This window comes from Sapajus apella, unplaced genomic scaffold (assembly GCF_009761245.1).
Source record: "Sapajus apella isolate SASKATOON/1434 unplaced genomic scaffold, GSC_monkey_1.0 scaffold62, whole genome shotgun sequence".
Classification (NCBI taxonomy): domain Eukaryota; kingdom Metazoa; phylum Chordata; class Mammalia; order Primates; family Cebidae; genus Sapajus; species Sapajus apella.
The window spans coordinates 20106815-20121861 of record NW_022437002.1 but is presented as its reverse complement, the minus strand read 5'-3'; the positions used below and the strand labels follow the sequence as shown (position 1 = coordinate 20121861).

The following is a 15047-nucleotide window of genomic DNA, read 5'->3' as shown; positions in this document are numbered from 1 at the left end:
CACACATGCACACTCACATGTGCACACACACAGGCACAGGACACACACACATGCACACACTCATGCACTCACGCACTTGCACAGTCACACACGTACACTCACCCACATGCACATGTTCTCATACATATGCTCTCACACTCACAGGTATAAACACACATGCGCACATACACTCACAAAGCACACACACAAGCGCAATCATGCACACACACAGTGCCCACATTCACACATGCATACACACTCACACATGCATACACACTCACACATGGAAACAAATTCACACAGGCACTCACACACACACTAACTCTTCCTCTCTCAGGTGGCCTCGGGATGCTGGGGAGGCTTGGCTGGACCACCCAGCCAGAGTGGAGAACACCAGGCCCCCTGCTTCTGAGGAAGAAGCCTCCTCCAGGCAGTTCTTGGAGCAGTGAGGCACCTCCACCCCCACCCAGGGTTTTTAACTTGACTTTCCTGCTCCTACCCAGGAGAGATCAACAAGATCAGCAGGGGAGGCACGGGGAGGGCCGTGCGGGCCTCTCTGGAACGGAAAGGGCTGCTGCATCTTGTGCTGTTCATGGGGCACAGACTCGGGACAAGGCAGACACCCAGACATACACTCCAACAGCTTTCCACACCCAGAGCTGGTTCTCACCCTGGCCTCAGGCTGGACCCAGCTCTCAGGTGCAGGAGGCACAGCTCACAGCCTGGCCCACCAGAGGATGGGCAGCACATCCTCTCTTTCCCACTGCATGTCTGCTCTGTGTTCGGGGTACAGTGGGAACCTAGAAGTGCCTGCCAAGGCCTCCCTCTTGTTCAGAGGCCTCGGGTTCCTCATGTTAATTGTTGGGCAAGAGCTCGGCTCTCTGCGGGTTGACCAGGCAGTCAGCAGGGTCCATGAGCTTCTCCTGAAGTGATCAGAGGAACCTACTCTGTCCTGCTTTTTTATCCCCCCTTCCCTCATTTCCAGAGTTGTGATTTGGGGGACACTGGCTGAAATGAACCATTGAGAAGGGTTTTTCCTTTTTCCTGATGAGAAGGTGGCTTGCAGTGAGTGCCAGTGACCCCACCACTGTTCCTGAGCTGCCAGGCCCCAGCTCCCCGCCATCCTTGGGATTCTGCCATGGTGGACAGACGAGAGCTGCCTGCCCCTGCCTCTTCCTGTCCCAGATACCTAAACCTTCCAGAGAGCCCTGGAGGCCTCCTGGGTTTCTGCTGCTCTTCAACGAGTCTGTGACCAGTACAGAGTGCGGAAGTTGGTGAGAACGAGAAGGGTGGGGAGAGGCATGAAGATGGCTGGTGCTGTGAGTGTGCATGCGTGTGTGAGTCTGTGTGTGTGTGTGTGTAAATGAGCATGTGTGTGAGAGTGCATGTGTCTGTGATTGTGACAGTACGTATGAGAGTGAGACAGTGTGTGTGCGTGAGAGAGGTGTGAGTGTGAGACTGGGAGTGTGATTGTGTGCATGAGTTTGCAAGTATGTATGAATGTGTGTGGGTGCCTTTGTATGTGGGTGTGAGAGTGTGGTGCGTGAGTGTGTGAGTGTGTGAGAGTATGGAAGTGTGCATGCACACATGTTATGTGTGTGAGTTTTGCATGCCTGGGTGTGTAAACTGCTTTAGCTACCACTGGGGCTGATGGCTCTACTGGCAACTTTTGAGGTAGGGGTTTCCTCCTTTCCTCCCATTCCAGGAGGAGGAAGTTAAATTTGAGGGCCAATAGAATTGTGGGGTGGCTTGATGGGAGAAATTGTGGCTCACAAAGGTTTGGAGATGGATTCCTTGAGGTTGTTGGGGATTTTACCTCTGTGACTCCCCTCACTTAGCTGCTCTTCAGTGTTAAGCTTATGTGTTACCTTTTCCCCAAAATCCCTCCTGAGCTGACTGCACTGTCTGGTGGCCAGGGGCTCCCTCCAAGCTCTGGCCAGTGCCCCCTGCTTCCCTCTGGCTCAGCAGTGCACATGATGTTTATGAGTCTATCAGCTCCACTCAGATCTGAGCTTCTCTAGGATAGGGACATTCCAGATTCATCACTGCAAATCAAGTGCCAGATGTAGGGCCACACCTAGAAGGGCCAGGGGATGTTTGTCCAACTTGTGTGCTAGCAAAGCCACTCAGGTTGCAGGGGGGGGGTTGGACAGGAGAGAAGGGGCCCAGAGTTAGGAAAAAAATGGGGAGGTCTTTGCCATGGTCCAGGTGTGAGAAGATGGGACAAGGGCTTGGATAGCAGGGAGGAGAGTTGGGAGCCTCCGCACTAGGGGTGGTTGAGAAGGGTCAACTCACTGGCCACCAGCTCATGGACCTCCCGGCCAGGAAATAGCCACCAATGGTCCCTCGGCTTGCACGGATGGACGACTGGAAAGGAAATGGATGAGATGAGGGTTCTCAAGCTTCTGTCCAACCTCTGCCCTGCCCTCTCCCCGCAGATTCGCTGCCCCTTGGTGCAGGAGCTGTGGAGACAGAGGGTGGAAACTGAGACAGAAGAGAGCTGCTTGAGGCTGGTTTCACGGTTTCTAAGCTATGCATCTTAGGAGAGTCACTTCCTCTGTGAGCCTCGTCATTCATTTCCAGGGCCACCGCAAAGAGCAAAGGAGGTAATGGATGTCATGTGTGAGAGGTCATTGTGCACTCTTGTCCCCTTAGGCTTCCCTCCTGAAAGTGTGCTTTTGGAGGGTGATTTAGTGTCTCCTCCTTAGGTGTGTAGAGCTCACCCTTTCTCTGAACTGATCCCTTCCCTGCTCCCAGCCGGGCTCCCACACTGCAGGCAGGAGGACAGAGAGGGCTGCAGTTTCACTGTGAGACTTTGAGCCCTGAACAGAGTTACGGGCACTGTTTTGGGATTTCCCTTGACCTGGTCTGAGGTCAGATCATGCCACTGAGCCCCATCCAGGACCTCCCTGTCTTGCACCAGTAGGTGGTCAGTTAGCAGCCTGTTGGAATGTTCTCTGGAGATGCGGGGTGAGGGCAGGGCAATGGGTAGGGAAGGAGCTCTCTGACTTTCCCTATGGGAAATTAATCAGTCACCAGGGAGTGATAAATGTGGGTGGGGCCTTGTGTTTGTTAAGTTTTTACTTGTATTGCCCCTGTCACCTCTGATCCTCTTAGAGGCCATATGAGAAAAACAGATCCATTTTACAGAGGTGAAAATGGAGGCCCAACATGGGAAGCAATTCGTCCAAAGTCACAAAGCAGTTGGTGCTTTTCTCAGCTGGCCACTTCCAGGAGCCAGCGATCATCTGTTAGCTCGATTCTTCCTCACACCAGCACTAGGAGGCCGGGACTGTTCATTCCCCTTTACAAATGAGGAAACTGAGGCCCAGAAATGGTTTCTGACCTGGCCGCAGCCTAGGAAGTGACCAGCTGGGACTTGAATCACAGCAGAGTCTAAAGGTGCTCGCACTTCTGCAGAACGCCTTGGTGATAATAGCAGCCATTTATTGCCTGCCAGTCGGGCACCAGGCAGCGTGCCAGGTGCTGCAGTGTGTCCTGTTGTTGAATGATCACTGCTTAGTTCTTACTCTCATTGTCTGCCTGAGAAAGCTGAGGCTCAGAGAGGCCTCCTATGTTGTTCCCAGGGCCATAAGGCCATGAGGCTCTCATTGTTGCAGCTGGGACCTGAACTCAGGTTTCCCTGACCCCAAAGCTTGGCCCCTGCCTATAGCACCGAAGCTCTTGGGAACAAGGGAGAACAGAGGGACCTTGGAATCAGCCTGGCATGTTTCACTGAGAGCACATGAGCCTTTACTTCTTAAGAAATCACCTTAGCCAAGATGACAAATGCAGGACTGAGGTAGGGCCCGGGGTCAAGAGTTCTCAGAGTTGGGGGTCTTGGGGTGGGGCAGAAGGAAGGAGTGAGCCTCAGGGCAACCAGGGATGGTTGGGGCCAAAGACAGCAGGTGCACAGAAAGGAGTCAGGAGTCAGGGGCCTGGTCTGCCTCTGGCTGGCTGGCTGTGTGACCTCAGCCCAGTGACATCCTTCTCTGTCTTTCTAAACAGATCAGGAGGCTGATTCCTGAAAGCCCTTCCATCTCAGCCCCATGGTTCCCTGATCTGCTTCCTTCTGCCTAGCCCTGCCCCAGCTCCACGACCGCACCCAAGCTGAGAGACCGCTTCTACCTCCCCTGCCAGCGCCAGCTTCAGGGCCCACTTACCCAGATCCCCACGGCAATGACGAAGACGAAGTAGATGACGACCACGATGATGTCATAGGTGTGCAGACCAACTCTGGGATCCATTGCTGAGTGTGGAGCTGTCTCAGTCCTGACCCCGTCCCCTGAAGCTCCAGGCCCCATTGCTGCCAGCTCCTTGCTCATCTGTTCGTGTTAGTCACCAGCAGGCTGGACTTTGAGGTGATCCTGGCTTCTTTCCTTTCCTTTAATAATTAAACTGCCCCAGGAACCATTAGTTGGTGAGAAAACTCAGCCCACTGGCACATACAGTCCTGCCTCCTTTTTTCCCAACTGCCACCCCCAGCCCTTGCAGGACTCCTTCCTTCCCCTTCCCTGCTGCCACTATGTGCACACACATACATGCATGTGTACACACGTGCACACACATACACGCAATCTCCCTACCCCTAGAGAAGCCGGAGGAGAAACAGGAAGAGGAGGAGGAGAAGGAGGAGAAAAGGAGCAAAATATCGGAACACCAGAGCTGGGAAGGTCTTCAGAAATCAAAGTGTTCAAACTCCTGTGTGGTGGGGAAACCAAAACCTAGTGAGGTAAAAATGGAGCTGGGACTAGAGTCCAATTTTCTTAACAGTTCAATACAATTCTCTTTTACCCAGTGGGAGGGAGACAAAGGGAAGAGGGAGAGGAGTCTACTATTACCCTAGCAAAGTGGCCACCGCCTCATGCGCTCCCACTCCAACCCACCGAGATGTTGGGTTCTCTTTTAATACAGTGTAGGAAACTGAGGCCTGGGAAGAGACCATGGTTTATTCCAAGGAACTAAGCAGGGCCATCTCCAAAAAGGCAGAGCCAGAATCCACATTTTCTGATGCCTGACCCATTCTGGGCTGTGACAGATGAAATGGTTGGGGTCAGGAGGCCTTCCCTGAAAAGGATACAGTCCAGGGAAGACCATCTCTGGGACTCAGGCAGCCTAGATTCCCAGTCCCAGTTCTACCTCTCACTGAACTACAGATGCCCTTGGGCAGGTTGCTAAATGTCTGTGGGCTGGGCGTCCTCATCCGTGTGACCTGTGCCCTGCCTGCCTCACAACACCAATGAGGCTAAGATGTGCTCCTGAGAAGCTCTGCAAACCCTGAGTTACTGAACGTTCTTGGGGTTAACACGGAGAAACCGACATTGACCACCAACTAGCCAAGGGGCCCAGATGCCACGCACATAGATGTCTGCTCACATGGTCTTTCCAAAGTAGCTGCATTTGGAATTTTTCAGTCTTACAAATATTAACCTGCATGCATCTGCTGCAGGGCCCAGACTGGAGTAGCAGGAACACTCACAGGCCCTGTCCCGCACCCTATCCCCAGCATCCCATAAGGATCCCAAGTCTGGTTGTGAGGACCAGACTTTCTTTTTCCCCCTTTTGGTGGAAAGGAAATGAGAGGCAGGGTTCTAGGCCTTCTCTCCCCAGTTCTCCTATCCCAGAATATCAGGCACAGGCCACGCTGAGCCCTAAGGAGAGGGGCACTGATCTGGGAGAGAGGTCGAGGTAGTCCCCAGCTGGGTCAGGGCTCTGTGGGATCTAGCACCCATTAGGATTACATACCAGAAGAAGAGTCCTTCATATACACATTGAGACAAGGTTATCAGATATACAGGGACGCAGGAGGGGCAGCATTAGAAACATCAGGAAGATGCGAAGGACCAGGTGTCCAGCGGTCCCTGGGGTTGAGCTGGATACTGGGGCAGTGGGAAATGAGGCTGGCAGATCTCTGGGTGTTAATCAGGGAGCAGGGAAGGAGTGGTCTTAGCTTAGGCCCCCGTGTGCACCACAGTGAGGGCTGTGGATCCCGATGACTCTTGCAGAGAAGGGAAGAAGAGTGTTGCAGGGAGAGGACAGCCGAGTCTGTGCTTCTTCCCATGCTTCCCATAGGGAGTCCCTCACCCAGCCCTTGGGGTTTGCTATAGTTTGGATACTTGTGTTGCCTCCAAAATTCATGTTGAAACTGAATTCCCATTCAACAGTACTAAGAGATACGGCCTTTAGGAGTGACTAGGCCGTGAGGGCTCCTCCCTCATGGATGGGACCAGTACCTTATAAAAGGGAGAAAGGAACTAGCCAGACCCTTTTGCCTTTTTGCCTTCTGCCATGTGAGGACAGAGCCACAAGGGGCCATCTTAGGGGCACAAACTGGGCCCTCGCCAGACACTGAACCTGCTGGGGCTTTGTTCTTGGACTTCCAGCCTCCGGAACTGTGAGAAATAAATTCCTGTGGTTTATAAATTACCTGGTCTTAGGCATTTTGCTGTAGCAGTAGGGATGGGCCAGGACAGTGCTCTGTGGCCCACACACTATCCCCATCCACCTCGCAGATGCCCGAGGCTGACCCCCAACCCATGCACACTTACCTAACCCAAAAGTAGCAGGTTTGGGTTTATAGCAGCCGCTCCTCAAATGCATCTAAGACTTACCTGTAAGCTAACCAGGCACATTAGCAGCCCAGAGACCAACAGAGTACCAGGAAGTGAGCAAAAAAAGGCTTTAAAACAGCCAGAATAGACATTCTAAAGCCCATGGACAAAACCTAAATCAGTGAGCCTTATCAGCGAGCCTTGTGACCCCACTCAGAGCCTGTTTATTTTTGTTTTACCAGAGCTTTGTTGTTCCTACTCCAACTCACAACCAATTAGAAGAGAGAGGGGCAAGGTTACATAGGACAGCAAGGAGAATGGCAGCTGAGGGGCTGATGGTGCATGAGAGGGCATTGAAACTCGAAAGGCCAGGAAAGACAATGTAAAAGGCGACCAAATCGGGGCAAGCAGACCTATAAAACCGGGTAGGTCAACTCTTAACAAACGGCATTCTTGAGTAGCAGCCAAGATTCACACGCATATGGATGACCCAGAGTCATCAAGCAAAGATTCACACGCATGTGGATGACCCAGAGTCACCAAGCAAAGATGACTGTGGCCGTTAGGAGTTTTCTATTTAGAAGGCGTGGAGTGTGAAACCCAGGCAGGAAGAGTTTCATGTGAAATGGTCCAGCATTTTAGGCAGGTGTTGACATTCAAGGCCGAGACCTCAATTATCCAGAATATTCTCTCAGAGAACTTCCCAGCCTGAAGGGTGTCCTCCTGCTGTCAGTCCCACACGACGTGAGGCCTGTCTTGCCCCTGGCCCTGTGCAGGGGGCACACGTCTTTAGTTTTTCATGCCTCGTGGGGAAGACAGACTGTCACAAGACAGGTGCCTTCAACACAAAACAGGTCACATTCGTCCGCCCCGTTCTTCCTTTTAGCTGGAGAGCCCAGAGGAAGGAGCAACGACTGAGAAAGCTTTATGGGAAAGGGGAATGGTTTCAGCCATGCATAAAAAGCACAGAAATATAACAGGCCAATGGAAGTTGCCACTGAGGCACTAAGATTTAATGCACATAAGAAGAACAAAGTTGGAGGTTTCATGCTTCCTAATTTCAAAGCTCACTACAAAGCTACAGTCATGAAAGCGGTGTGGTACTGGCGTAAAGACAGCCATATAAACCAATGGAGTAGAACAGAGAGCCCAGAAATAGTCTCACAGATACAGTCAAGTGATTCTGGACAAGAGTGCGAAGACCACTCAGTGCGGAAATGACAGCATTTTCAACAAGTGGTGCTGAGAAAACGGAATATCCATATGCAAAAGGAAGAAGTTGAGCTCTTACATTGTGCCATATGTGAAGGTTAACTCAAGATGGATTGAAGACTTAAATGCACGAGCAAAGAAAACGAAGTTCTTAGAAGAAAACAGGGTAAAATCTTCATGCCATTGGCCTTGGCGATAATTTCTTGATGACGATGCCAGAAGCACAGGCAACAAAAAATCAATAAATAAACTGAACTTTATCAAAATTAAAAACTTTTGAGCATAAAAAGACACTATCAACACAGTGAAAAAGCAACCCATGGAATGGGAGAAAATATTTGCAAATCATACATCTGACAAGGGATTAATATATAGAATATATGAACAATTTCAATAAATCAACGCAAATGAAACAAACAACCCTACTCAAAAATAAGCAAAGGAGTCGAATAGACAATTCTCCAAAGAAGGTATACGGGTGGCTAAAAAGCACATGGACAGATGTTCAACATCACTAATCATTGTATCATTGTGATATAATATCACTTTGTACCCATTTGGATGACTATTATCAATGAAACAGAAAATAACAAGTGTTGGCGAGGATGCGGAGACAGCGAAAACCTTGTGCATCACTGGTAGAAATACAGAATAGTGCAGCCCGCATGGAAAACAGTATGGTAGTTCAGTTACTATGACCTAGCCATTTCACTTTTGGGTGTTTGCTCAAAAGAATTGAAAGCAGAGACTCAAAAAAATATTTGCACATCCATGTTTATAGCAGCGTTATTCTTAAGGGCCAAAAGATAGAGACAACCCAAATGTCCAGCAACAGATGAAGGGATAAACAAAATGTAGTCAATACATATAATGGAATATCATTCATCCTTAAAAAGGAATTCAGGCTGGGCGTGGTGGCTCACGCCTATAATCCCAGTACTTTGGGAGGCTGAGATGGGCGGCTCACAAGGTCAGGAGTTCGAGACCATCCTGGCCAACATGGTAAAACCCTGTCTTTACTAAAAACACAAAAATTAGCCAAGCATGGTGGCGTGGGTCTAAAAAAAAAGGAGAAAAGGAATTCAGTGCTGATACATACTACAACAAGGATGACTTTGACATTATGCTGAATGAAAGAAAACTTTTGAGTGGCCAAGAAATAAATACATAAGAAAACAATAGAGAGTTTACTAGGTGATTAAGAGCTCACATTGAAATCTTGACCTCTCACAACCAACAGTCAATCATTGATGTCCAGTCTTTTGCTGCTTTTTTTCCTTAGAGCCTATAGCTAGGGCTGCCATAATAAGGACCAAAAATCGGTGACTTAAGCAACAGAAACAACATTCTTGTTTTTTTTTTTTGAGACAGAGTCTCACTCCATTACCAGGCACCAGGCTGGAGTGCAGTGGCATGACCTTGGCTCACTGCAACCTCTGCCTCCCATGTTGAAGCAATTCTCCTGCCTCAGCCTCCCGAGTAGCTGGGACTACAGGCGTGCACCACCATGCCCAGCAAGAAACAACATTCTTGGCTGCTATTCAAGAATGCCTTTTTTTGAGAGTTGATCTACCTTAGATGAATGGAACCATACAGCATTTGGGACAAGGACAAATGCTGTATGGTTCCATTCATATGGGATGCCTAGAGTAGTTAAAATCATAGACACAGAAGGTAGAATAGTGGCTGCCAGGGATTGGGGGAGGAGGGCTTGGGAGTTATTGTTTAATGAGTGCAAAGTTTCATTAGTGTTTTAATGGGTACAATTTGCGAAGATGAAAAGAGTTACAGAGATAGACGGTGGTAATGGGTGCCCAACCAATGAGTGTACTTAATATTACTGAACTCTATACTGACAAATGGTAAGATTTACCTTACGTATATTTAACTACAATAAAATGTATAGAAAAAAGATATAATATACATAAAAATTACAAAATAAAGAGATTTGTAAAGGAAGTACTAAGAACTGAATTTGCAACTCCAAAGACTCTATAAGGGGAATACAAAAGGGTTTTATAAATATTTGTTTAGACAAATCTTTGTTGCCTTTTCCTAATGAGGGGGAAAGGGGTGTGGGGCTACTTGCCCCTTGCCCCAAGTGTAGTTTTGGGCCCAGGAGCGTTGGCAGGGAAACGTGGAGAGCTGGGGGGTTTGCCCTTCAGTTGGAGCACCGTGGACCAGGTCAGACTCAAGCCTAAAATACATAAAGGGCAAGAGCCTGTGGCTTCCTCGCTGCTTCTCACTCACTTCCTTCCCACCTGAGAACGGTTAAGTGTGTTGTCCGGGAGCTGTGGTTGGAGGAGGGAGTTGTAGGGAGCAGGAACGCTCTGACTTGAGTAGGATGCTCCTGAGAAGGCTCTGGCTCCTGGGCCAGGACCAAGCATAAGGCGGACTCTTCCCTGTGGATGTCCTGGGGGAATATGCAGGTTGGGTGGTTGGGAGTTGTTGATTTTGGATTGGCCTGTACCCTGAGGTTGGGCAAAGACTGTGGGAGTGATTTTTGGCATGTATTTATGTGAACTAGATGTGGGCCACATATGTGAAAAAGACAGTATGGAGATCTTCCATTGTGTTCCACATGCTCCCTAGGGGGTTGGGTCCTCAGCTGGCAGGATCTGGCAGTGAACCGCCAGAAGTGTGGACGGTGTGGGGGAAGTGACGTGGCCCCTGGATCAGGGGTGCAGCGCCCAGTGAAGACTGCGCAGGGGAGGTTCCCAGGCTGAGGGACTCCTTCATACCCCACCAGGGCAGCCACAGGGAAGAGTCCGCCTTAGGCTTGGTCCAGGACCATGAGCCAGAGCTTCCTAAGAGCATCCTACCCAAGCCAGAGCTTTCCTGCTCCCTGCTGGTCCTCCCCGCTCCTCAAATGGTAGCTCCCAGGGGTCAGATTTAGCCGTTCTCTAGTGCGGAGGCAGAGAGTGAGAAACATAAGCAGCTGGACACATTTGCTTTTCCCAAGGCGGGCGGGCCCTGCAGCAGCCCTAGCTGGGGGCGGGACGGGCAGGGAGAAGAAGCCTCACCTTTGTATGAAGATTGAAGTGTTGCATTATCTATGGCACCGGGCATTACAACATCCAAATTGAGACTCTGTTTTCAGACTCAAAGTGATAGCAGGGATTTCTGTGGCTTCACTGTAACCATAAGACAAGGGAAGGATTATAACCATGGAACACGTTGCTTAAGTCAGCTGATTGAGAAAACTGCTTTTAGGATTACATGCCCTGAGTCCAGTTTACTCCACCTACAGTTCACAGTAAATGCAGGGTCAGGTCCCTACTTCTAGATCCGTAGCCAGTGTCTCCCTTAGGCTTCAGGCTGTGTCCTCACTGAAGACTCTGGAAACCAGAGTACTGCTTGGAATCTCAGAACAAGCTAATCCCCCCAGCCTCACAGCCTTGTCTTCCGACCACACATATGAGCTCCTGTGTGGAGCTCACTTCTCTCATCTTCCTGCCCTCACGGCGGTGTGTTTGCCCTGCCCCGTCCAGCTTCCCATTGCCCCTCCTTCTCAGCATGCTGCAGGGGCGGGGTAAACCAACATCTCTCTGTTGTCAAGCTCTCCGTCGGCTGACTGTCCACCAACTGTCATAGTGACTAGGTTGTCCTGCAGGCACCTTCTTCCTTGGCAGCTGTTCCCAAAGCGGCTCTTCCCTCTCGATGGCCTCCAGGGTTTGGGTCAGATCCTCCTGCACTTCCTGGCTGCTGAACTGAACTCCATGCAGCTCCTCGAGGTGCACACTCTCCCTCACCTTCAGCTCTCTGAGCGCTGTTTCCTCCAAACCCTGGAAAATCCCCAGCCCCAGTGTACTCCCCATTTATCTCTCTGAATGTCATTATTGACTTGGGGTGCATCGGCTTTAGATGTGAGCCCCTCGAGGGTGGGGACCTTGATGCCTTATTTGTGTTTATGGCTATAGTGACCGGAGCAGGTAGGTGAATGGAGGTGGTGACGGACATTTCAGAAAATCCCTCTTGGGGACAGCTTGGGGGTGGACAAGGAGGCAGCTTGTGCAGTTGTTTAGACAGAGACGGGCTCTGAGCTGAGGGGGTGGAGAGGAGGGTCCTGGCTGCTCTTACTGAACTGGGAGCATGCAGACCTGTGTGGCTTCCCTCCCATTCCTTCCACTTGGGGTCCTGTCCCTACCCCTTCTCCTCACTCAGCCCCCAGGGTCTACAAGTCTCACTGAGTGCCTGCAGCCTGGTGGGACGCAGCCTTGAGTTTGTTCCACTCCCAGAGGGACTGACATTGTTGCCAGGACAGGTCGAGTGGGAGGCCTTTGGCTGAGGAAATGCGGCACGGTGACAAGCCCTGGGGCATAGACTGTCGCCTGCTGAGGGGACTGAGTGGTCTTCAGTCTGGAACCGTCTAGCTGCACCACGGAATCAGAGCATTACATGCAGAAAATACGCCCCTTTTATGCAGCTGCCTGGGTGTTCCTCTGTCTCCTTCCAGCATTCCCCACCCCAAGGAAAGTCCTGGGCAGGTTCTGGGTGCTCTGGCTTGCCTCCACGCTGGGCTCTGCAAGTTCTTCCTGAAAAACCACTCTCAGTCAGTGTTCCTGCTGACAACTTTCCCTCCCAGAACAGTGAGCAGTACAGGGGCTGATGACTACCAGTTTGTGCCAGAGTTATTGGGTGGGTCACATTCTAAATATGGTGTACCTTGTTGTATGAGCCGTCTGAACTGGCTTTACTATTCCCATTTTAGGTGAGGAAGCGAGGCTCATTGGCTGATTTCCAATGTTTGTTTGGGTATTGAATTCGGGCTTGTCTGACTCTGAAAGCTGTGCTGCACCCACCGTCTCTTCCCTCCAGGGGCAGAGGGCATGGAAGGGGCATCCCTCCCGGTGGTGGGTGGACATCAGCTCTGAATTGTCCCTCTCCATGGGAGCTCTGAGCGATACAGGAGCTAGAAAGAAATTATTTAGGCAGACAGTAAGGGCACCAGGGTCCTCGGCGGAATTTCCTTTTTAACAAAAACCAGCCCTTAAATCATCTCTTTTCTAACAACGAGCAGTCCGAAAAATTGAGCTGCAGACACAGATAAACAAGCTGGAAGCTTGCATGTGTGAATGCTGACAGCTGTGCCAATAGACACGGGCTACCTGGAAGCCAGGTATGTTCAACATGGAGGTCCTTCTTCCCTTTTGTCACTCACATGTACAGTAAAGAACCAGGCAACATGGCTGGGGCCATTTAGAGAATCCATCTGCATAAGAAAAGACGAGAATGGAGTGGCCAACTTCTTCAGGCACTCTGCAAATGGCACACCTGATCTGACCAATCCTTTGTGCCCAGTGTCAATCAGACACTGTCTCCTTAAACTCATCTACACAATCTGCATTTCACCACGGAAGCAGCAACCCATTTTCTCCACAACCGCTCTGCACAGAGAGCTCTTCTCTTTCTTTTGTCAATTTAATTCTCACTTTTAACCTCACGCTGGTGTGTCCACGTCCTAGATTTCCGTGGCCATGAGAAAATGAAGCAGACGACTCTGCTTCATGAGCAGGGCCCAGAGATGCCTGGACTGGGGATAGGGGTTCCCACTGGGTCTGGGCCTCAGTTCCAGAAGCTGTGCCAGGCCCTTCCCTGACAGCTGGCCCTCACTCATCCCCCCCTTCCTGCCCACCTCTAGCCCTCATTTCATAAGGCTTAGTGATGCTATTTTTCCACACATGCCTGTGCTCAGCTCGGTTCATCTACAAATGCAATTCTGATTAATCTCAGTCACTCACTGAGCATATTCTGTGCCAGGCCCTGTGTCAGGCTGTCCCACTGCACAATACCAGGGAGCAGCAATCCCCAAGAATACAGTGGCCCTGGTGCCCCTGGCACTGCGGAAGCACTGCTTCTGCTCTCTGCACTGGGTACAAGGGGAGAAGAAACTCATGGAGCGCTTGTGGACCAGGAGAGGCACTCTCCATCCTCATGCTGCCTCCCTTCCCGACCATCAGGGCCAAGGCCTCTGGGTGCTCCCCTGGCAGATGGCATAGTGGTGGTGGGGGGGGTGGAAGGAGACTCTATGTGAACAGCCTAGATGCTCAATTCCAGGAGGAAAGGATTGTTATGTAGGAGAGTAGGTCTGAGGAGGATGATGACAGGAACCCAAGGGTGGAGAAAAGAAAGGAAGGCAGGTGAAGGAGAATGGTACACTCTAGTCACTAAAACTTCATCCCTGCCAGCCCTGGCCAACCCTTACCTGTGCAGCCCTCTGCAGCCTGGTGTGGACAAACCTCCTGGGGCCCCAGCTCTCTGCCCCAGGCTCCTGGGCAGCAGATTCCCAAGCGTGGGACAGCTCCTGCTGACCTCTGACAGCTGCTCTGACAGCACCAGGAGGGCTGTGAAGGTTATGGATGTGCCCTGGCTCCACTCCCAGGCGAGGCAGTCGGAAAGGCCCTGAAATCTCTCTGCAGCCTACGGGGCCAGGCCTCTCAGGAACAGCACCTGGCCTTGCTACCAGATTTGGTCCTGGAACAGAGAGAACTTGCTGTGGGCTCAGAGTGCTCCAGGCCCCCAGGATCAGACATGGAAGGAAGACTCCAGCTCAGGGCTGGGAGCTGTTGTTGCTGCCGGCACCCCAGCTGCTACCTACCTGGACAAACAGGTTTCTCAAGACAGGCGGAGGGTACAGACTTGCAGTTGTAAGGTGAGTAAGTCCTGGGCTCTAATGTGCACATGGTGACTGTGGCTAATAATACAGTACTGTTCATATAAAAATCGCTAAGAGAGTGGATCGTAAGTGTTCTTGCCACACACACAGAATAGTAATTATGTGAAGTGATAGATGTATTAATTAACTTGATTGTGGCAATCATCTCACAATGTATACATATATCAAGTCATCACACCATATACCTTAAACAGATGTAATTTTTGTTTATTCATTATGCCTCAATAAAGCTGAAAAAATAAAAATAAAACAACCCACTCACACACAAAGATCTACGCACAAAGACAGAAGGAAAGAGTAGCAGATACTAGAGACATGGGCGTTGTTCTGAGTTTAGAAAGCAGGTCTTGGTGTTAAGTTCATGCATGGGTGTGTCCAGCAGGTGCACGCTAGCACATGCACACACCACCCCGTAGGTGCACACTAGCACATGCACACACCACCCTGCAGGTGCACACCTGTGCATGCACACACCACCCTGCAGGTGCACACCCGTGCATGCACACACCACCCCGTAGGTGCACACTAGCACATGCACACACCACCCTGCAGGTGCACACCCGTGCATGCACACACCACCCTGCAGGTGCACATTAGCACATGCACACACCACCCTGCAGGTGCACACC

General features: G+C 50.7%; 1 protein-coding gene across 1 annotated transcript in view; it reads right to left on the bottom strand.

The window, feature by feature from the left end:
• SLC5A9 (solute carrier family 5 member 9) overlaps nt 1-4353 on the bottom strand; it is a 24654-nt gene extending 20301 nt beyond the window's left edge. The window contains exons 1-2 of the mRNA XM_032247519.1: nt 4143-4353; nt 2275-2346 (exon numbers count right to left, since the gene is read on the bottom strand). Of these exons, the coding sequence (XP_032103410.1) occupies nt 2275-2346; nt 4143-4304 (234 nt within the window). The 5' untranslated portion in view covers nt 4305-4353. The remainder of the gene's footprint in view (nt 1-2274; nt 2347-4142) is intronic.
• Between the last annotated feature and the right edge of the window lie 10694 nt (nt 4354-15047).